This window comes from Aulonocara stuartgranti, assembly GCF_965226115.1.
Source record: "Aulonocara stuartgranti genome assembly, chromosome: 10".
Classification (NCBI taxonomy): Eukaryota; Metazoa; Chordata; class Actinopteri; order Cichliformes; family Cichlidae; genus Aulonocara; species Aulonocara stuartgranti.
The window spans coordinates 26,589,153-26,613,417 of record NC_138946.1 but is presented as its reverse complement, the minus strand read 5'-3'; the positions used below and the strand labels follow the sequence as shown (position 1 = coordinate 26,613,417).

General features: G+C 41.1%; 2 protein-coding genes across 2 annotated transcripts in view; one reads left to right on the top strand and one right to left on the bottom strand.

The window, feature by feature from the left end:
• The window catches only part of timm22 (translocase of inner mitochondrial membrane 22 homolog (yeast)), an 83,671-nt gene that overhangs the window by 16,058 nt on the left and 43,348 nt on the right, over positions 1–24,265 (top strand). The gene's annotated exons all lie outside the window — the stretch shown is intronic.
• The window catches only part of specc1 (sperm antigen with calponin homology and coiled-coil domains 1), a 51,519-nt gene that overhangs the window by 13,621 nt on the left and 13,633 nt on the right, over positions 1–24,265 (bottom strand). The window contains exons 4-10 of the mRNA XM_082548073.1: positions 23,966–24,039; positions 21,408–21,583; positions 17,545–17,708; positions 16,771–16,871; positions 16,604–16,679; positions 15,773–15,917; positions 13,455–13,557 (exon numbers count right to left, since the gene is read on the bottom strand). Coding sequence (XP_082404199.1) covers positions 13,455–13,557; positions 15,773–15,917; positions 16,604–16,679; positions 16,771–16,871; positions 17,545–17,708; positions 21,408–21,583; positions 23,966–24,039 — 839 coding nt within the window. The remainder of the gene's footprint in view (positions 1–13,454; positions 13,558–15,772; positions 15,918–16,603; positions 16,680–16,770; positions 16,872–17,544; positions 17,709–21,407; positions 21,584–23,965; positions 24,040–24,265) is intronic.

Here is a 24,265-nt window from a genome sequence, read left to right as displayed (position 1 = left end):
GGTTAATGCCTGATCCGCTCTTCCACCTGAGCTACAGCCACCCCAAACACAGTTTTATTTTATATCTCCCAGTCACAATTAAGCACATTGAACTGCATTGTCCTGTACAGAACGTGCCATAAAAATGCAGTTTGATCGATAGAGAGGAATAGACAGTGTTTGGGATAAGAACTGCATTAAAGATCTTTTTGGGTACATCAGTGCGTCTGTAAACACAGCATTAGCTCCAGGGAGATGCTAAAGATGTGACATGTATTTGTTTACTGTTGCTCTAAGCCGGTGGTCATCAATCCTTGCCCCGGGGCCTGAGGGCTGCTGATTTTCATTCTACAAATCGAATCAGCGACTGATCCATACATGTGACGCCAGGTGAATGTAATTAACTACCTGATGGGATAGAAAAACAACAACTCTGGGTCCTGAGGACAGAAATTCAAAATCACAACTCTAAGTCACTGCAGTAATCAATATCCTCTGAGTTTCTAAGAAATGTTGACAGTTGTTCACTCGTCTACTTTGGTGTTAGAGGTTAGCTCAACTTAAAACCAGCTGCAGTTTCAGGGTGAGAGGCTAAACCAATGATAAGAGAAGGAAGAAGTGGTGCTATGCTAGGTTGTGATGTGGCTGTGACATTTACACATATCTACTGTGGTATATGATGCTATTTAATTGCTACGAAAGTGAGAATAGCTAAACCAGCGCAGAAGAGCTTGAGCCATGCTTTTATAGTTACACTTTACAGATGCCCCCTAAAGGCCTCACAAGCATGCAATTATAAAGTTACTGTTTTGAAAAGGGGACAGCTGTATGGTTACAGTCACTGAATGCATGTGTGTGTGTCTGCATGATGTGGCTGTGCAGAGCAGGCAGTTTGCATGTTGCTGCTTTCTTGGAACAGCTCCTCCAAATTACATGTGACAATGATTGAAATTGCTTTTCTCAGAAAAGCAAGAAAAAGATAAGCAGAAATATAGTGTCTTCATGTAGAACTGTCTTTGTGTGACTTTTAGTCCCTGTAAAAGTTAGAAATCTTTAATCTGTGCTCTTTTTTGTAGATCATTTAAAGTTTTCAAAGTTTAACCTAAACCTTAATTTCAAGTTTAAGTAATGTTTTGGATTTCAGTCGTGAGGCTTAATCTTAAGCTTAAGAGGCTTGGTGTCAATGCCCATCCATGTGCACTGTCATTTTGTAACTCGAGAAAACATAAAACTCCCAAATATAAAAACATGAGAGCTGGTCAACCAAACAAGCTGATCCAATTTGTGTCATAATGTGGCTCAGCAGTGCGTATCGCCCTAATGTTTTAATATAAGACCTCCCAACATATGGGGATTCTGCAGAAGAGAGTATGGATGGAGTCCGGGAGGATCAGAGCATCGGGGGGCTCCTGGACATTCTCTGGCACAATCTGGCGGTATCAGATACAGCAATACATAAAGTTCCAGAGGTTCTCAATTGGACTCATCTCTGTGGAATGTGAGGGCCAGTCATTGGCATCAATGCCTTGGTCATCCCAGAAGTGCCTACACATTCTGATCAAATGAGGCCAGACAGTGTCATGTGCTAGGAGGAACACAAAGCTCACTGTACCAGCGTAATGTCTGAAAATGGGTAGTGTTGGCTAGCGCACAGAAGTCTGTGCGGCCCTCTATCAATAACCCAATGCCAAACCCGTCATGCCGGATGGTGTTGCATACAGTGTCACCAGATGCTTTAACATATGATCAGCGTAAACCTGCTTTTATCTGTGAGGATAATGGCCTGCCAGTGGTGGCTAGTTCTGGTGTTCTCTAGCTAATGTCAGTTGCATTGCATAGTGCTGGACTGTGACCACAAATTCCATTAAAAATATGGCGCGATATGGCAGCCTCACTTCTGTCAGTCTGTCCCAGGGCAGCTGTGGCTACAACTATAGCTTGCCTCCACCAGTGTATGAATGTGAGAGTGAATGAATAGTGGCATTGTAAAGCGCTTTGGGTGCCTTGAAAAGCGCTATATAAATCCAATCCATTATTATTATTATTATAAAAACGTGTCAGGCCCTCACGCCACCCTCATGGAGTCTCTTTGTGACAGTTTGGTCAGAAAAATGCATGATTAACTCTGTCTTAACTCTTTAACCGTATTGTCCTGTTGCCTTCTTGAGACTTTCTTGAGACTGTTCTAGCACATGCAGGAGATCATGGAGAAGCTGGACTGCCTATGCAATTTGAATAGACTGCAGGTACTAGAATAAAATGCAAAATTAGATAAAGATCAGCCAGGATGGATAAGGAGAGAGCAGTGGTCTGTAGATACTGCTTAAAAAAAACCAAACATTGGTTTTTGGGTGTTGTTTGATGTTGCCTCTGAAAACATAGTTCAACTTGAGGAGTACTAATAACTTCAGGTGGTATGTGTGTGCACAGACGCTAAAATTTGCACAATGAATATTTATCACACTATTAATGGAGAATGAAAGTGTGTTTTTGTTTGAGTCATCAAGCCAAGCTGCAAAACATCTGTGGTCACAATGAGTTCTGAAGGAGCAGGAAGTCCTGAGTTCAGGCTTTGTTCACATTCAAGGAAAGCAATAAACACATGATGCAAGAAATTTTAAAGGAAGTTCCTGTCATTATATATATATATATATATTATAGCCCCTTGACAACCCTCAATAACTATTATTAATATACAGTGACATGTTCATAAACTGACACCGAAAGCGAAGCTGCACCGGCCCTTTTTTCATCTGTCAGCTATGAGCCTGTTCCATGTGAAGGCCAGACCTGTGCAGTCATGTCAGATCACATTCCTCTCACAGCTCCCCATTCCCTCTCGTAGCTGGCTCAGCAGCAGCACTAATCACAGTGTGTGTGTGTGTCCATCCTACTGTATGTGCAAACATACAAAGACACGCACAGTCAGACTCCAGGACAAAGATGGACAGTGACAAATAAGTTGATAAGAAAAAACTGCAAAGGGCAGATTCGCATGTGTGACATGTGTGAGGGAGTGTGGCTGGATAGGGAGACTGACATTTTGACCCAGCCCAGAGCTGGTGGTACAGGTATGGCTGAGTTCAGGGTGGGTGCTGGAGTTCGTTCAGGGTGGAAAGAGAGGGACAGGCATGAATGCTAAACCAGCAGTGGACAACAACAGCTCTCTGGGAGCCGGATCAGAAAAGCAAACACAGCATCAAGCGACAGGAAGTGTCTCGTTCTGCACAAAAGGCAGAACCGCCACATTTTAGGGCTCAGAGAAAAAGAGTATGAGAGAGAAGCAGGGAGAGAGAAAAGACATCCACACATATTGGATGCAAATATTAATAGCATTAATAGCTAAAACATGGTGACAAAATCCCCAGAGAGCCATGCCACGCAAACATTTACTCTTATGAATGTTTGAATAGCCTATAACATTCTGCTCCTTCTAAAAGAGCACAAACAGCATTTTAAAAATCTTGCCAGAGTCATCAAACAGACAACAGAACAGTTAAAGTTATAAAACTGAAATTCTGCAAAACATAATTTCATTTTCAAAAACAAACAAACACGGTCATAAAATCAATCAGTGAAGATTATTTTCCTGTCAATAAACAAAACAAAAATCTAATAACCATTTAAGGCCTTTGAGTAGCTTTAGCTGTGGTGGACATTAAAAGGTCAAGGACATGTCACATCCATCCTGGATGACACGTCCTTCCTGCTGTAAACCAACCACACAAGCTGGCTGGCTGAAGCGCACACAGACGGTGATTAACACCGCAGAAACAAAAGGAAAGGGTGTGTGCTCCTGGTGCCACATAAGGATGATAGCACACTGCTGTAATGCTGTCATGGCAGCTGATACTCTGATTTCAGACATGGTGTAAATGCAAGTACGGCAAGTAAACCTATGCTATGGCAGATAAACTGAATTACAGTACATATCAAACACACAGTTTGTCAAAACCCCAAGTAGGAAATATCAGGCTGGAGGGTTATTTTCTGACATTTCACATCAAATACATGAAAGAAAAGACATAGAAGGAAGTGAGAAGGAGAAAATCTTAATAAATCTCGTAATGAAACATAGTTTTGAGCACTGATCCCAGGCAGGTGGGACCATGGAGATAAAGTAAGCAATCACAGGAGTTCTCCACAGACTCAGCTTGTTGATTGCATTAGGCTTTTCTGTATGGGGATAAAGAGCAGGGAGCGCAACAGAATGTCAAAGAAGGCACACAGGTGAATCGAAGCCACAATTCACAACCGTTCTGTCTATTGTGAGCCACCTGCAAATAGATATAATGTAATGCAGTGTAAGCTGCCAGTTGCTATGCAGTTTAGACTAAAAACAGCACACCTCTAACTTAGCTGTAAACACAGTGTTACCAATCCCAACAAGGAAAAGCTTGAAAAAACATGGTGTGCATGGTGAAAAGGCATCCCTGTACTTCTAAATTTGCTTTAAAAAGAGAAATATCATCTCCACCATTACTGCTCAAAAAACTTGTCAGATGAGCAGCAGATTCAAACCCAAACTGTTTTTGCCTACCATTGCACCACCGTGCTGTGCCGTGCGCTCTAGTATGTTGGAGTTGAATCTGATCATGATGAATAGTTATCTAGTCTCCTATCAAATGTAAGCAGATTTTAGTCTTGATAGCTACATACTATACAGGCACCTTTTAGACTTCTAATTAACAGAAAACTGAGAGAAGATCAGTTTGTTGTGGCCAATTGTCACTTACTAAATTTAGACATAAAGTGACTTTTTTTCCTGACAGCATGACCAGATTTAGCCCAGAAACGAACATCATCATCCATGGATGCTGGGTTCTTGGTGAGATTATTCAGTCTATGATATTGATAGTCTGTGATAAAATTATCCTTCTAATTAATTACTTTGATCACAGTGCAATGATTTACTTATTTGTCACTCCATGTGGACCCTAAACCTTAAAGAACTAATGCTTGCCTTTGAACCTGCGGATATTTCCGCTCTGTCTTCTTACCTGATTAAAACCAATAAAAATAAATAAAACTTATTCATCAATATGCCACAGTGACCCTTTAATTTGACATCTCATCAAGTCCTTTAATTGTTATGCTGAGAATACCTAGCTCTACACTGACAACAAGGCACATGAATCCACAATAGGCACTTAGCACAAGCACTTAACTCTTTTCACACACACCAGATGCTAAAAGCTACTCAATATGCATTTGTTTTAATGCACTTCAACCCAGACAGCCTCAATATTATATCATTTATAAGAAAACACATGTACTAAAATATTCCGGACAAATCCTGTCTAATCACCTGTAATTTGTTATTTTACAATCACGATCTCACCCCACAGGTACAGTTAATCCTCCATTTATAGAACTTAGTAATGTCTACTCCTATCCTCTTCCCCTCCCCGATGTCTGACCTTCATTCCACACTCTCCTGGGGGGTCCATTCCTGTCTTTCAATGGTTTTCTGCATGTGTGTGAGTTCCCAGACAAGGCCGGATAAGCTGTGCTCTGTCAGGGCCTAATGTTCACAGCCCTTTGGTCATTGTTTCCATCTCAAACAAACAACGCATTTATTTTTGTTTGGCTTCTATGGTTAATTGAGGGGGGAAAAAAAGCTTAAAAAGTGTCCGGAGTTGTCCTAAATTAAGACATCAAAGAGCCTGATAAATATACAAATGTTCAAGAAAGGCTTTTTTTGCTTACTGAACGTGGCCAAAAAAGGCTACAAGTAAACATCTTACTCTTCAATGCCACAAGATGGTTTTGCCAAATTAGGTGAAAAAAAGCTTTCAAAAGTTCTGACACAATGACATGAGACCAAAATAACCAAATATACAGTGACTTGCAAAAGTATTCGCCCCCTTGAACTTTCCACATTTTGTCTTTTTTTTTTTTTTTTTTTTTTTGGCCTGTCCCGTTTGGCTCTTTTGCCATCAGAATTGTTGTCTAAAGGCAAAGAAAGATGCCCAACGGATTTACTTTACCAAATTGACCATCCCAGCCTTGCCATAATGGTCCATTTGATTCACCTTTTATTGTTTATTTTATTTTCACTTACTGAATACGGGACAGACTTGACTGGAGGAAAGAAGGGGAGAAAGAAAGAGGGAAAGAGAAACAGCTGAGAAGAGGGACGGGGGAGAAGGGCAAAAAACAAAAACCAACAGAATGAGCAGAAGAAAAAAAAAAAGAAATAAAAAATGCATATATCAATCACCTGGATCACCTGCTGAGAAAGAAAAAAGAAAACAAGCAGAAGAGAACAAGAGTAATAGAATAAACAGCATCACAATGATATATTGGAATATGACAGTAAATACTAAATATTAAACATTATTGTGCAGCACATAAGATCAACAGAACAGTGTGCTTTGAGGTAGGAGCCAAAAAGGGTGTAGTTTGTGGGTGTGTTCACCCGTGTGTACACCTGTGAGCATGGACGCGCTTGTTTTTTTAAAAGGTTCCTTCATGTAATGATCTGCTAGAGGGTGTGGGGAGCCACAGCCCTGTCCTCCAGGGCATGAAGCAGGTATGGAGGAGATCAAAACTCCAGACATCCAGAGGCCCCCAGAACACAAGAGACCAAGGAAGACCAACAGAGGGGCAGCCGCGCTACTGTCCCAGAAAGAGCTGAGGAGAGTCCCAGATGAGGGCTCACTCAGCAGCCGCGGAGCAGAAGCCAGGGGGAGTTGCAGTGACGCGCCCGTGAGCTCCGCCGGCAGCCAGCCGTGCCTGAGTGACCGAGCCCCAGGCCGAGAGGCCGGGGGCACCCCACCTCCGAAGTGGCCCGAGCGAGCCCCAGGCTCCAGGCCCCGATAAGCGGCCGCCAAGGAGTGAGCCGGTGTGTACCTGGACGCCCACCCCCGGACACAAAGAACCACCAACGCACCGACACCTGAGGGAGTCCGCCACTGGCAGGGGAAGTGGTGGTAGGGGGAGATAGGCCTCCAAACCTTGGAGGGCCTGAGATGTCCCCAGAGAGGTGGCGCCTTTCCACATTTTGTCACATTACAGCCACAAACACGAATCAATTTTATTGGAATTCCACGTGAAAGACAAATACAAAGTGGTGTACACGTGAGAAGTGGAACCAAAATCATACATGATTCCAAACATTTTTTACAAATAAATAACTGCAAAATGGGGTGTGCGTAATTATTCAGCCCCCTGACTCAATACTTTGTAGAACCACCTTTTGCTGCAATTACAGCTGCCAGTCTTTTAGGGTATGTCTCTACCAGCTTTGCACATCTACAGACTGAAATCCTTGCCCATTCTTCTTTACAAAACAGCTCCAGCTCTGTCAGATTACATGGACAGTGTTTGTGAACAGCAGTTTTCAGATCTTGCCACAGATTCTCGATTGGATTTAGATCTGGACTTTGACTGGGCCGTTCTAACACATGGATATGTTTTGTTTTAAACCATTCCATTGTTGCCCTGGCTTTATGTTTAGGGTCGTTGTCATGCTGGAAGGTGAACCGCTGCCCCAGTCTCAAGTCTTTTGCAGACTCCAAGAGGTTTTCTTCCAAGATTGCCCTGTATTTGGCTCCATCCATCTTCCCATCAACTCTGACCAGCTTCCCTGTCCCTGCTGAAGAGAAGCACCCCCAGAGCATGATGCTGCCACCACCATCTTTGACAGTGGGGATGGTGTGTTCAGGGTGATCTGCAGTGTTAGTTTTCCGCCACACATAGCGTTTTGCATTTTGGCCAAAAAGTTCCATTTTGGTCTCATCTGACCAGAGCACCTTCTAGTGTGTGTCCCCCACATGGCTTGTGGCAAACTGCAAACGGGACTTCTTATGGTTTTCTGTTAACAATGGCTTTCTTCTTGCCACTCTTCCATAAAGGCCAACTTTGTGCAGTGCACGACTAATAGTTGTCCTATGGACAGATTCCCCCAACCTGAGCTGTAGATCTCTGCAGCTCGTCCAGAGTCACCATGGGCCTCTTGGCTGCATTTCTGATCTGCGCTCTCCTTGTTCGGCCTGTGAGTTTAGGTGGACGGCCTTGTCTTGGTAGGTTTACAGTTGTGCCATACTCCTTCCATTTCTGAATGATCGCTTGACCAGTGCTCCGTGGGATGTTCAAGGCTTGGGAAATCTTTTTGTAGCCTAAGTCTGCTTTAAATTTCTCAATAACTTTATCTCTGACCTGTCTGGTGTCTAAATCCAATCGAGAATCTGTGGCGAGATCTGAAAACTGCTGTTCACAAACGCTGTCCATGTACTCTGACTGAGCTGGAGCTGTTTTGTAAAGAAGAATGGGCAAGGATTTCAGTCTCAACATGTGCAAAGCTGGTAGAGACATACCCTAAAAGACTGGCAGCTGTAATTGCAGCAAAAGGTGGTTCTACAAAGTATTGAGTCTGAATAATTACGCACACCCCACTTTGCAGTTATTTATTTGTAAAAAATGTTTGGAATCATGTATGATTTTGGTTCCACTTCTCATGTGTACATTACTTTGTGTTGGTCTTTCATGTGGAATTCCAATAAAATTGATTCATGTTTGTGGCTGTAATGTGACAAAATGTGGAAAGTTCAAGGGGGCCGAATACTTTTGCAAGCCACTGTAAAATGAATGAATCATTTCTAGATATGTAAATTGTCCAGTTCGTTGTGTGATTTTTGTGGTCTGTTTGTTGTTCAGGAGCAATCTGCACTTTATCGATGTAAAAACTGAGTCAGAGCACAGGGGCGGAAAAAAAAAATCCCACACACATATTAAGCACAAAGCAGCGAGTTTCAGGCAAAGTTGTTCCGGCACAACAACCTGCACCTTTGAGTCTGATCTAACAAGCTGCCTTGAAAACCAGTGCAACACAAGTTATATAAAAGCAGTCTTGTGTTTCAAGTCTGTGTCCAGTCCAGCACTGACGTGGACAGGATCTCTTGTGAATACTAATTTCCTGTGAGAGGCCTCTTTACTCTCTCCCACAGGGCAGAGTCAATCAGAGCGAGCTTAAGGTCTTCTCTGATTGATCTGAGCTTCCCAGAATCTGACATTTTAGGTGTGACAGCGTCTGCCTGGGCTCACACCTCATCCTCCCTTGAGAGTTCTAATGCAGGCCGGGTTTTCAGCTACTCTGAGGATACTCTATGTTACTTGGGTTTGGAAGCAGCTGGTGGATAAATGCACCCCTTCTCACATCACATTCTCCCTAAGGGGTGCAAGACTGCTTCTCCATGGTGATAGCACAGCTATTGTACTCAGTACTTGCGTGTTTACATGCATGTAATTTGCAGTGTTTCCCTTTCCCCCCCCCCCCCCCCATGAAGTGTATTAACCATTACGGTCTGTCCAGAACCCCACCCAAGAAACAAGCTGACAACAGCGAATCATCATCAAGTACATTAAGACACTTAGATTATGATAACTCACTGTTTTCTACAGCATCTATATAAATTAAAGCATACATGTACAGAACCCAAACATATGTGAAACAAGCTGGAAGGTGAGATGAAGCTGTTTTAGCAGACAGACAACTGTGAGTACTGCTGTCTTGCAAAGGCTTTGTGCTCGGCCACAATCGCAGACTTATTGTGCCCTCAGGAGCTATAAAGCATCAAATAATTGCTCAGCATGCTTACAAAAGCTCCTACTTTCTCTTTCCCTTTAATTAGACTGCTGTTTGACCAAAACGTCTGCCAACAATAGGACTGTAATAACAACTTGCACGGGGGCTGACCCACCCATGAGTTTTGTCTCAGACTCGCACAGCAGCTTTTCTGGCTCTGCAGTGGCAGATGAGCGTGATATAGGAGCTTGTTTCCTGACTCTGCCACTCCAAACCAGAGGGGCAATAGAAAGCGAAGGGTGCACAGTGAAAGCCACCTCTTCAAACTGACCATTAATTATGTAGCCCGAAGAGGCCGAGGACAAATTACAACTTGCTGACGCTATACTAAAGAGCCAATTAGTGTTGAGGGATTACCTCTTTGACCTTAGTCCACAGCAGGGAGGAGAGGGACTGCAAAGTGTGTGTGGATGTATTAATGACACTAAACCTCACTAACCTTTATCAGAGCACAACACGAGCATGACAGAGAGACACCTGAATGCTGTGTTTTTTCTGGTCCCTTGGTTCAGTTTTCCATCCTGGAGGTGCACACGGTGTGACATGTTAGTCAGTGTCTCTCAGACACTGGGCCTGTAATCGGGGGCTGAAGCAGCCTGACCTTTCATCAGACGTATGAAGCTCAATGCATCCTATGGCAATAAAATTTTCTCTGCCCACCACAGGACTTAGTCACATGGGTTACATGCTGTGGTGCAGTTTACTCACCACGGTGGCTATAAGTGATGCCCTATGCAGTATGTAACACCAAAGATGCAGGACATATGCATGCATCCATGAAAGCAGAAATCTCTGTGGGTGCAGTGCCAAGTAGGGCTGCCACAAACGATTATTTTGATAGTCGACTAGTCACCGATTATTTTTGCGATTAGTCGACTAATCAGATCATCATCCATTAGACGTAAAACTACAGCTTATTGCACCAGCAGCATCTGCTCTTATATAACTATCATTAGCTTACAGCTTTAAGTGTTTAAGGTCTGTGCTAACTAAAAATAAAGACAAGATGATAGTTTATTAAATTTTAATGAAATTTGCAGATTGTTTCGGTGAAGTTTAATAAACTCCTTGCTATCTAAAATATAACAGGACACTGGAGTATATTCTTGAGCATCTCACACTTCTGATAATCAGTTGTCTGCTTGACGTTTATTCAGCTGTGTAAAAACTATAACTTTAATCTCAGACAAACTGATTTACTCAGGAACAAATAAAATACTAAAAAAAAAGCCAAACAATAACATTTTAAGTTATCTAAGTGACTCATATATATTTAACCTGAGTAGCGAAAGACAGCGGTGGGTTTGAAAACGATTTGCGGGGAGTCCGGTGTTCTCACGGCGCTAGTGAGCCTAGCCCCCGGCTCGCTAACGAGCTAGTGGGTAACAGATGTCTCCGAAAACGTCGGAGCGCTTTTGAAAATATGTGGTGTCCTGATAAACTGAGCAGATATTTGAGGTTTACACAGCTACATTCTCGCCTGAAAATATGTTAAACGTTTATTTTGTGACCCAGAAAGAATAATAAGAGTAACATTAAAACTAACTAGCTGCCGCCATTGTTGGAAACTGCGCTGGGCCGCGCTATGAATTCTGGGACACAGCTGCTTCTTCTTCTTCTTCTTCGGGGTTTAACGGTAGCTGACATCCTTGTACATGCAATGCTGCCATCTTCTGTTTCAGTCCGTTATTACACTCTTGAATCCTGCCACTTATTCCTGCGTCTTTTACGTCTTTTGTGATCGTACAAAGTTTCAAACGACGCGTCGACTATTAAATCAGTCGTCGACGATTTTGATAGTCGACGTAATCGTGACTAGTCGACAAATCGTGGCAGCCCTAGTGCCAAGAAGAAGGAAAAGGGCAAATAACAGCGGATCACCCTTTTAGAGAGATCCTCCTTTAAATCCTAATGACTCAACTTAACATCAGAGATAAGATAGTGTTAAAGTCATCTGCTTCTCTTTTTTCTCATTTGATTGTTGCATAAGAAAAACAAAAGTATTTTTTTTCTCATTTAAATCAAAAACTAAAAAAAAAGATTGGTACAAGTTAACAAATATTGATGAGATGTGCAAACAGGAATTACCTCATGTCTCTACTTTACGGAAGTAGTCGCACTGGTTCTCAAAGTAAACATTTTTAAGGCGAACTGCCTAACTAATGGTCCAGTACTAAACCGGATTACAGGCCACCCGCATGTCGCACATGGAGAATATGCAAAGGCACGAAGGGACCACAGCTCTAACCCTATGCCACAGACTGAAACACACCTAGCAGCCAAATCTTCTTAATGCATTCCTGATACTTGCAAATAATCACACGGTGTTGCTAAGCCCTCTGTGAGAGCAGATCATAAGATCCCATAGTTAAATCCACACCAGTAGGAATGAGGCTCTATTAAGGGGTATTAATGTTGTACTGAACTGAATTAAGATTTGCAGTTTAGTTTATTGTTCTTCACGAGAATATTTAAGAGGGAAATATTATTCGTGTGACAGCTAAAGACACTTATTACTTGGTACATTGTCTGTACCAAGTAACAAGTGTCTCCCTAGATCAAACTACAGCCATTGAGAGGTAGTGACATTGTTATGTTATCAGTGTGTGGGCGCAGCAGAGAGTAAACTTCCTGAAGACGCAGCCCAGTGGTTTTGTTTCGATTTTTAATCGCCGTGTTAAAAGATTTCCAGGAAACTCCTTTTTTTCCAATGAGCGAGAAAACTGTGGCATCAACGAATGCTACAAGAGAGCGTCTTTAAACATGCTCCCCACTGCCCGAAGATGTCAAAACAGTCTAAACAATTTGAGCCGGGCAGCCTGTGTTCAGGAGCAGCATTTTATCAGACAGATTGTCAGTTTTATCTCATTAAGTCAGCTGTTTCCATCACAAGAAGATCTGCTGAGCGTGTTTCACCAACATACGCACCATGAGGCCGTCAAGCACCAGTTCTCATAAGAAAAGAAGAGGCAGTGTGGGGTGGGGTGGGGTTGGGTGGGGGAATCAAAGTTCACTGAGCACCACTGTCCTTGTGAAATAGAACTATTGATCTGACAGCTCATCCAATAATTCACTATTTATCACTGTGACAGCTGGGTTTATTTTTAGCAGTTATTATCACCTGTGCTTTCTCATACTTGGTTAAGCCAGAGTTACGTGCTATCAGACTCACCCCCAAACCCCAGAGACGCACAGTCAGTTACATCTGTAACTGTAATTCCTATCAGAAGGCTGAGAGTGATAAAAGAATTGCTTTTTTGGAGGCTGCAGCCAGTCCCCCTGTATAGCTTTAGCATACTGGCACACAAACACAGTGATTACAGAGGTAAATCTCTAATCCCACTGGGGTTAATAGGCTCCTTAAACTAGGTATTAAGGGAGCGTGTTAGCACTAGGGCTTCCTGGAACCAGTTAAAGCCGCTGGGAGCACAACAACATAAAAAAAAAAAAAAATGAATGGGCAAGCATAAAAACAGTGCAGGCTGTGAAAATACATACAGATATAAATCCAGTGTGTCTGTAAGACTGGGTGCTTTGCTTCATTGCTTCCATTACTGCTGTGCCACAGCGATTTCATATCCCCACTGAGATGACAGGAGGAGTAATGTGCCATTACAGTCCGGCACATCACTCATGGCAGGAAAATAAAACAAAAAAAAGAAAAGAAATAGCTACCGAACCTGAGGGCAGACTAACCAATACTGCATACATGTAATATGAAAGGGGGGACGGGGGTGGGGGGGCTGTCATCTCGCCTTTAAATAAGAACCGGACGAGTGAAACACTCAAATGAAACAGTCAGACAAAGATGCAGAAAAGAGCAGGGTGTGAAAGTGAGTGGGGCTCGTCTTGTGTCTGAGAGAGGTCTCCGGCCTGTGATCCCTACCGGATAGCCTTCTGTTTTCTTCTGGCACCACTTCAGTAGAGCATTTCTCTTAGATCCTCCGTACTCCCGCGCCAGTGCAGCCAAGGGGTCCTTTCTTTCCACACTGTCACAAGGGAAACACGAACCACAATCACATAGAGAGATTTTTTGGGTGGAAGGGGGGAGCAAGTTTGCAGTAAGTCATCGAGGGGATAAGTAACCATGCAAACTTGAGTGCATATGATGATCACAGCAAAAGGCTTTGTTCAATTATTTAAGTCCCCCCAAAATTTCTATATAAAAGGTAATTCAAGTGGTCCTGATCTAATAACACACAACTTATTTCTGATTTCTCACATGCATGCTTTCGGAAGCTAAAAACTTCCATTCCTCTTTTTCTTCTTCTTTAGACTTTGGTGTTTTAGTTCAGGAAGGTTACAAAGGTTGGCCATCTTTAAATAACATAATGGGCTCATAAATATTAACTTTAGAGCTAAAAATGAGCCTGCCTCCATGATCACAGTGTACAATGACCTGCACAACATACCATTATTGAAAAACTAGATCCATTTCAGTCCTGAAAAATTTGAATAAACCCTTTTTAAAAAAACAAAAACAAACTCTTAATGCTCTCTTTAAAAATAAAATTCCTACATAGCTTTTCCAAATGTTCCCTGTTTGAAAACTCCCTTCTGAATTCCAGGGCTTCGAATTATCATTACAAGACTGAAGCTTCTTTGGTTTGCTTGTGCATTTGTGTTGGAGTTAAGAGTTGGCTCAAGATTACTTTGGCGTGAATCCAGCACCCACTCTGACTTTAAGTGTTGGGATGTAAACCTTTAGCAAAGTTTTTTTTAGTGGCATCTGTTTTACTTTTCATCCATCAAATATTGGCAAACAGTACACTCAATGCATTTCTCTAAAATCCCCCAAAATTGTCCAACAAATTGGATAAATGCCTATCTGCAGTATTATTCAAAGGGGCTTCTCCCAAGGGTTTGTGCTGGAGCTGAGGCCATGGGAAGACCATGAGACATGGTCATTGCTGTGAGCATAGTAAATATTTCACACGTCATCGCTGCTCTGCTGCTGAATTCATTATTTCTCCGTTTGAGGCACCATAATGCCAGAAGGAGCAAGATGCTATCCAAACATATATTGCAGTGCGGAGAGTATCTGCATTTATCATCAGTGATACAGCAGCTTTATCATGAGCCTTTAAAATACCAAATATGGAAGGAGACAGCCCCCTAATCTCCTCTTCCAGAAAGTCTACAACTCCTTCACACACATTTACATTAATAATGTCAAGAGTGAATAGATGGTAAGAAAAGATAGACTGCACTAGGGAAAAGGAAGGCCAATTATCTGTGTGGAAAATTTATTCTTGGTAGCACAAACAATACTGTAAAAATACAGCTGTGTGCAAAGTGCAGAGAGCTGAACAGTCATGACAGCAGACAAGGATGTGGAGAGGCTGGACTGACAGGTTTCTGAGTTTCAACATAAACAATGAGTGCTGTTTATTAATGTCAACTGTATGCTGACTGAAGCTAAGGGTGTTGTCCAGTGTGCTGGCCAAGTATTTCGCCTCTGTCAGTGCGCCCCAGGGCGGCTGTGGCTACAATGTAGCTTGCCATCACCAGTGTGTGAATATGTGTGTGAATGGCTGGATAACTGGTTGTGTAAAGCACTTTGGGGTCCTTAGGGACTAGTAAAAGTGCTAAACAAATACAGGCCATTTACCATTTATTTCATTGCTTTAACTAACTTTGCTGTTTCGAAGTTGCCACCATTTACATCAGATGCAATCACGAGTGTACACAGACATGAGCTGTCCGTGCATGAAAACGATCACTAGCAAGAAGAGTATAAAAACATGTTTGTTCACCATTTGCCTCTCTTCCCATTCTGATAAGCCAACACTCCATCTACTGTGTGCAGGCCATCGGTGTCCAAACAGGAATGCTGGACATAAAATTTGGGAAACTAACAGAGAAAGCTTTAACTAGTGATATCAAGAGGGAGTATGCAAGTTTAAAAAGCAGAAATACAACAGCACCCATTATATCTGTAACCACCACCAGTTTTAGAGTCATACAGCCTATTTTAAAGCTACATTTAAAAATAAATAAACTTTGTTTTGTTAACTGCTTGTGAAGATTTGCCATCACAGCAATGGCCTTCTTTAAAAACAAAATCAGCTTTAAAGCTTCAGTGAGAGATCAACTTATTCACATTTTTGCTTTGTCACAGTATTGGGAAGCATAAGCTCCAGTTCAAAGTAGCAGGTTTGTCTCAGAGTGAAGTGCTATTTAAAAATAAATAAACAAACTCACCTGAGCTTGCTGCTTCCTCGGTTGTAGCTGAAGGATGGCGTGCGGCTGCTGAGGGAGGCAGAGGTTTTGATTACAGACTCCAGTGACGGGCTTTTCCTCATAAGGCTGTTAGGTTTCAGGTCTTCCCTGCAGCTCGCCAATTTGTCTGTGGGAATTAAAACAACACACAGGAGAATGAAAAGAAAGTTAGAAATGGAGGGATCAAAATATAAAGTACATTTGACAAATCACATGTGCAGTTGCAGGGCATGAAAGGCAATGGGACAAATAGAAATTAATTGTATTCTGCTTTAAGACTTCTAGCGTTCTGCAGTTATGGAAAGTCACATTATCCTCCAAGGTGTCTATGTTGCTAAACTACTGATGTACCCACTGTGTACAAAATAATACTTGAATTCTAATGAGCAGTAAAATCTAAATAATCTGGATTTACTGCAATAAAACATTTTTTTTTAAAAATCCCTTATCCAATTAAAGTAATCCTGTGATTCTAAAGTCACTGTGTTTTTCAAATGACTCCTCAGAGATGGAGCAAGAAGACCTACTGAATGTAGATGCTGACATTTTAAGAGCCATGCACAAAATTTACAGCATTTGGTTGCCAAGGAGAAAAATCATAAAATTTTCCACCAAACTGGCAGCAGTCGGATGTTTGCATGTCTTTAATACCATTCATTTAGTGCTCATTGAACACTCATAGTGGACTTTGGCTGTCAGTCTGTTGACCTAAAAGCCACCATTTGTTCCTGTGTGACAGTTAAAGGAAGTATGGATATTTGATAGAAAATTTATACCATTACAACATGCCCAAATCCCTTCTGTGTTACATACCATGAGGATGGGAGAATTCTCCGTGATTAATTCTTTTTTCCAGTGTCTTTGATAGTGGCTTTATGTGCGAGTGTCTCTAAAAAGAGAATGAAACAGTCATCTGAAACAGTTCCACTCACAGGAAGTCTGTATTTAAAGGGAATTTTAAAGGGAAACAGGGTGTATACCTGGATGGGGGATACAGCAGCAGCAGGTGCAGTGCGCACAGGGATCCCACTCAGTGGGCTTCTTGAGGAGGAATGCATTTGAACCGTGTGACCTGGCCCATCTGAAACACCAAGTCATGTAACCATTGAGTTCAAAAGTGCTCTGTAAAGCCTGCATTTATAGAAGCAAAGAATAACCTTTTTCAAAGATTAAACAAATGTCACAGCCCACTGTCCGCTTTTTTTTTTTTTTTTTTTTTTTTAAACAGTTTTAAACAGTTGGACTCCTAGTCCTCTTTTCATTTTTGATATTTGAGAAATTAATAGTATATTTTACTCAGTTTTGGTACATTTCCCCCAACAATTTATTTTGAAGTTTAGCTTGTTTCATAAAAAAAAGAAAAAGAAAAAAAGAATAGCCTTGGTTGAAAGATTAAATAAAACCAGTAAAACTGTCCTAATGTATGCAGCTCTACATAATGTTCATGTCAAGCTGCTTAATAAATGAAACAAGAGGCACCATCTCCATAATGCATGACTAAAGTTTCTAAATGAAAATGCCTCCTATCAGTAAGATATATCCAGCATGTCATTTTTGATTTTACTGAGACACACAAGGAAACCCTCAGACCTGTCTGAGGCCAGCTTAGCCAGGACCGTCCAGCCCAATCGCACAAGTTGCAGAGAAAAGCCACATATTCATAGACCTCTCAGCAGCTGTTCTGCTCTACAGTTACACTGCGTAATGGGATGCCCTGAAAGTGTGTGTCTGTGTGCTGGGGTGCTCGTGCTCACTTTGTCCAACAGTATCAAAGGACTTAATGAGGGATTTGACAGTAGCTCCAGGCTCTGTGTTGGAATCTCCGCTGGCGTCGGCGGGCGTGGCTGGGATCATGGAGATGCCGCACCAGTGACGGCCGTTATCCGAGTCAGACACTCTCGCCTCTTCACCTTGGGACCTGGCAGACACAATGAACAGGATTGCTGTGTGGACACACAGGTAGCACAAACACTAGAGGGAGGAGAAATGGCAAATTGTGACCTGGTGAATTTCAAAACCCTGAATTTAGAACTTATCTTATGAGATAACCCATTGACCAGTGAGAAAGGGGAGACTGCACGTTTTAAAAAAAATAGGGTGTTTGCTCAGTGTATCAACAAGATCATGTGATCAGCTTGAACCAAAGAACTGTCAATAACTGATGACTAGCTGGAGACAAAAAGAGTTTGGAAAACCTTAATGTGAGCAGTAGAGACGCTTTCTGCCGTTGTACCTGGTGAACATTGGACCAAAGGCTACAGCGTGAGGGTCTGCAGCCTCTTTACAGACAAGAGGAGACAGAAATGACAAACAAGTTCTTAACTCACTTTCAAAAAAAAAAAAAAGTAGACTGACAGAGAAAGACGACTGCAGTTATACTGGTGTCATTTAATTTATTCATTTGCCTGATGAACAGCAGTCAGACATAATAATACACGTCTAAGTTCACAAGCATAAAACCAGTCACGAGTCTTTCTAGGCAGAATAAATTAACAGGACATTCATAAATTGTTCATCGAAAGAAAATGATCCATCACATTGTTAGTAGCTCATCTTTCTTTAGAAGGTCGGGTTTCTTGAGTGAATCCAAATGCTTACATTTTGAGCACCAGTACCTTTACCTTGGGATTAAAATATGGCTTTTAAAAATTGTAACCTGAGATCCTGCAACCGTATGACCGTATACTACCACAGTATGCAATATTCTATTGAAGTTTTTGTTGAACAATGAAATAAACCTTTCAAAATTATATCACAGTACTTGAGTGACACATTAAGAAGGATGTTAAAGAAATCTCAGAGTCCCATTATAACATTTTTTTTTTTTTTTTTAGAGTAACCTCAGAGGCTCAGATAAAAAGTGTGTGTTTAATTCTACATCATCTTATGCAGCTAAAAAGTTGAATTAAAGAAAATGAGTTCAGCTCATAATTTAAAAGTGGTTTCTTGTGTGAAATAAAACAATCATTTTAGGAACATGTAACACAGTCTTCTTGGTCTAAGGGTTAAAATGGCATGTTTCAGTAGAGCAAAAAGTGGCTTGGAGGAACAGCTGTTTGCGTTTGTGGCAGTTCCAATGTTGGCAGTATAATATTAAGAAGACATTTAGAAGAAATATCGCTATCATTAAAAACAGGCAAATAGAAACAGTGCAGAGGATACCTGTGTGCTGAGATGACAGAGATTTAAAGTTATTATGTGTTCTACAGTGCCATCAAATGGCTAAATAGGAAACTGCATTTTAGACCAATCAGAGGAATCAAGAGTCAAGTAAACAAGTGACAACAATCTGACTAATATAGAGCTAGTAAGCAGAATAATATTAGGTCCAGAACTATATACTGTATGAATATCACTGGACTTTTGTTCTGTTTTGTTGCTTTGGCCTTGCGATGTGTATTTTCTGATGTTATGAGTTTGTCTTTGTTCTGGCAGTGTTTGGGAAACGCAAGTCTCTGAGCTTTGCTACTCTCTGAACATTTACCCATATTTTCATACCGCTACCAGTTTTTTCAGTGTTCTTTCTGTAACACTTCATCTGTTCAACTTTCTGAAAGGCACAAAGCAGCTTCACACATTATTATAAACAAACAAACAAAAAATATAAGTCTCTCACTCCTGGAATCTCAAACACAAGAGAATCACAAAAATAAAGGGTACATTTTATTGAGAAACAAAAATACAGTATTTTTAAAAGGTCATGAAGACATGAAGAGAGATAGAAGCCGTTCTGTGTCACAAGAATTCGTCTGTGGTTACAGAGGTCACAGTGGCTTACAATTAAACTATTTTACCACATTACATGTTTAATGTCATATTAAGTGCAACAATAACACTGTCTTCACGTGGTGCTGAGGTGAGAGACGCTTCTTTAGTGCCCTTCTACTGCCGTCTTGGTCTCAAAAGTGGCCCCGGAACTTATTCTGGAGAGAAAAGAAGAAAGGACATGAACTGCAGTGTAACAGCTAATGTTTACACAATGACCTTGTTTTCTTCTCAGCATTATTATTTTCAAAGCCAGACCTGTGGGTGCTTGCAGACTTCTAAAATCTCTGCTCCATGCATACCTCAAAGGATTAATACAGTCACTCAGAATCAAATTTCAATAAAATCACCCTGTGATGAAATGTATCTGCAGCAGATGATGCATTGCATGAGTTTAATCCAGTCATGCCGTGCAGACCATCCTGCTATACAACCAAAAAACAATTAAGAGTGTTATTCATTTAAAGGACAGCAGGTGGCACCAGATACATCTACTCGAACCAAAGGTTGAAAAAAAGAAAAAAAGAAATCAGGCAAAGCAAACCAAAAACGGCATGATACCCCTGAGGGTGCAGTCAGCCAGCACACAGAAAGACAGACAGAGTCAGACAGGCTGAAGCGGCAACACGAAGCCAAACATAGATAGGAAGGTCAGTGAGCATCAGCAGCACACAGGGCAGGGAGAGGCAGGCTGGCTGAGAGAGCACTGCAGGGCAGGAAACTCACCTGGGCTTTACACAGGGAGGCTTGTCAGAGGGACTTCTTTGATAGAGTCATCACAGGGAACTGCTGGAGGTGGGGAGCGGACGCAGCGTAACAGCTAATCTCGGGGAGAGTTTGCTGATTTAGCCGTGGTCTAAAGCCACTACTATATTCTGAAGTACTGCATGAAATCTGAAGAAAAGACATATCTGGTTTTTAAACCAAATATTACGGTTTCTTAAGTGGTAAAACTACTGGTGAGCAGTTTAATAATTAATAGTAATAAAATAGTTTTTTTAAAATATAAATTAATTAAATTAATAAAAATTTGTTTCGCTACCTGAAAGGATTATACCATGGCCAGCCACAAATATAAAGAGAGCGCTGTACAGTCACAAATCTAAGCAGACTTTGCCACAGAAGTATTTGACCTGGCTTGATAATGAAAGAAGACAAGACTGTCAAAAACACTATGGTATATGCACACTAAAACACACTTGTATAACAACACACGATCCAACGCAATGCTCATCAACAACAATGCTGCACTGACATATTCCGATCGCACTATGTGAAGTCTTGAATAGTGTGACAGATTGGTGTGGGACATTTGCTGTAAAAAACTAATCACAGATTCTGCTCTGACCATGAAGCAGATCTGCCACCATTTATTAAAAAAAATAAAATTTTATATTATTCATATTGTCCTATCAATACTGCTGAAGTTTGCTGCATTTTGAGCGTCAGGAATAAACGTTACCAGAGGGTAAGTGTGGAAGAGGGAGACGGAGAGGGCAGCAGCTTAAAAGGAATAGAATACACAGAGGGAAATACCACAGGAGACGGCTCATTTACCAACAGAGTCTGCCAAATCCCGGGAACCTAGACTCAAAAGCATCAAGGTTTGGATCTTGTGAAACATCATAAACTAAATTGTATCTATACTAAATGTAGATATGTCTAAATAGATTATTGGGTGGTATTCTTATTCATTAAGCATGTATAAAACACAGGTAATAAGAGATATGGCAGGACTCTGGCAGGTATATCATAACTACATTTGTACAGGGAGAAAAGAACTGCAGCCCAATGCTAAAAAAGGGGAAACTGGTGGAGGGAGAGGAACTGAAAAATATGGGGAAGATAGTACCTGACTCCCTGCAGGGCCTCAAGGTCTGCAGAAAGCTTTGCATTACGATCCTGCTCCTCCTGCAGCTCCCTCCTGAGTGTGCGCAGCTCCTGTTGAGCTTCCACCTTGATATCATTCGCTACGACCACAGCCGTCTGGAGGTCTGCCTGAAAACGACGCCACTCCTCCTTTTCATCCTGAAGGCACAAACATGCAGAATCATATACATGTTATTCATTCTGACAGAAAATGACTCAAAGACATTTGAATTTAGTTGAAATGGAAGAATGACTGGTCCGTATATGAAAGGAAACGAGATATTACATGCATTTTTTATATTCTTGTGAATATTCAATCCACCAATTACTGGAAAAACTAACAACGCATCAGTGAAATTTTGCTTAGTTATTTCAAACTAGAATTGAGTATGAAAATTCACTTCAAGACATAAAAAAAAGGAAAAAAAAAATCTGATCTCTGATCTCAACATCAAAAATCAAAAGGTAGACACAACAACTTTTTGGCTTCCTCCCGGGAACAAACACTGGGGAAAAAATAAAAAATAAAATAGGACTTCCCTTACCACTGAGGTAGAAATCAAAAACATCTAAGCACCCAGTTAATGACACCCAGTTATAACTCTCCTGCAGGCCTGATTCCTCCTTCCCACCTTCTTCTCTTACAGAATGCTCATCAGAGTTAAAATCCTGGCTCCACTCTAATTTTCTTGAGCTCAATGAGGATAAAACTGAAATCCTTATCGGCACTAAATCCAACCCTACTAAAGGCAAATCATTTCACTCTCACTATTGATAACTCCACAGATTTCCCTTCACTTCAGGTTAAGAGCCTTGGTGTCATCTTAGACAGCTCACTATCCACTAAATCTCACATCAATGATCTCACCCGTTCTGCCCATTTCCGTCTACGCAACATTAACCGGTTACGTCCTTCTCTTTCCACCCAGTCTGCGTCCATAGTCTGTCTTGTCCACAATCTCGTTACCTCTGGCATTGACTATTGTAATTCTCTCTTGGATGGTCTCCCCCCAAAAATCCCTCCATAAGCTTCAACTGGTTCAAAACTCCGGACCAGAACACAGAACCCCCTCCGACCAGCACACAAACCCTAACCTTCAGGAACTTCACTGGCTCCCTATGAAATTCCGAATAGTATACAATCTTCTTCTGCTTACCTTCAAGGCCCTTCATAACCTTGATCCTCCCAACCTTTCTGACCTGTTAAGCACTACCTCTTCTGCCTGCTCACTTCGATCTTCTTCTATCCAGCTTGCTGTGCCTTCTTTCTGCCTCTGCACCATGGGAAGCAGAGCTTTCAGTTGCTCTGCTCCCAGGCTGTGGAACTCTCTACCCCCAGATATAAGAAACACTGGTTCTCTCCCCCAGTTTAAATCCCAACTCAAAACCTATCTTTTCAAATCTGCATATTCACTGTGAACTTACTGTTTATTTTATCATGTGTTTTTTTTTTTTTTTTTTTTAATTGTTCTTCATTTTGTCATTGTTCTATTATGCGTTTTATTCTATTGTTAAGTGTCCATGGGTGTCTTGAAAGGCGCTTTTATAGAAAAATGTATTGTTATTGTTATTATTTCTTATCATTATCATCATCATCACCATTATTATCATTGTTATTATTATTATCATCATTATCATCATCAATATCAATCAAATTTGTACTTTATAGATTTTGGGTTTTTTTGTTTATGTAGTCTCTGCATTACACCAAATTTTGTTTTCTACTAGAACACCGACTTTCCTCAGGATTTGATAAAAATTTCAACAGTTTTAGTATTTTGTAAGACCACCAACAATCAGCAGCCACACAGCACAAGCTGAAGATTACGATAATGATTATCACCATTAGATCCACCAAGTCTTGATCTGCCACACTTGATGTCTTTTTTAAATCTATAAATGTCCATTTTAAAGCGTTGGTGGCTGTAGCTCAGGAGACAGTACAGGTCTGCTAATTGGAAGTTTTCATGAATTTGTGTGAAAGCATGTGAATGAGACATGTTGTAGAAAGTGCACTGAGTGCTCAACTACAGTAGAAATGCTGTACTATACAAGAACCAGTTCATTAAAACTAAACTGATGGAAGAAGCTGCCTGTGTCAGGACCCCATCTGCATATTCTAAAATGATACTGGAACAATGTTTAGTGGAAAGAAGACTTATTGGTCTCTTTGGCAAAAAAAAAAAAAACAAAAAAAAAAAAACACAAGGAAAAACTGAAAACATCACCATGAACTTAATGTGTCACTCCACCAAAAATTTCTTCCTTGTAGGAATTCAAGGACAACTGTAAAAGAATGGCTACGGTTATGTGAACTAAGCTGTAAGTGCATAACTCTGTGACAATTATCACAATAATATGGATGCTTGCATGGCTTAAAAATGAAAGAGAAACAACATACTGTAAACGAAAGATGTCATATGGTATACACTAAACAAAAGGGCTGTCCTCTGAGCGTGTCACATTACATGCCACATAATTAGAGAGCTACCAAGATGTGAACTTTTAAAACTCAGTACATCAGGTCTGCACACTTCTTACCTTCATTTGTCTACTCATAACTTTCAGTTGCCGCTCTGCTTCAGCCTTCTGCTCCTCCAGCTTTTTGACCAGATCTGCAATGGTAAATTCAAGGTCTTTGAGAACTTCTGCCTAAACACTACCATCGCTGAGGTCTAGCTTACCGTAGGTTTAATAAATAAGCATTCACTATGAGCAGCACAGTTTTCAGTTTTGTTTAGCGCAACCAACTTACAGCTTAACATCTATTGTATAAGTAGTGGTGTCTAGCAATAGCAATATCAGACTAAATCCAGAATTTGTAGAAGTCTGTCAAAACAC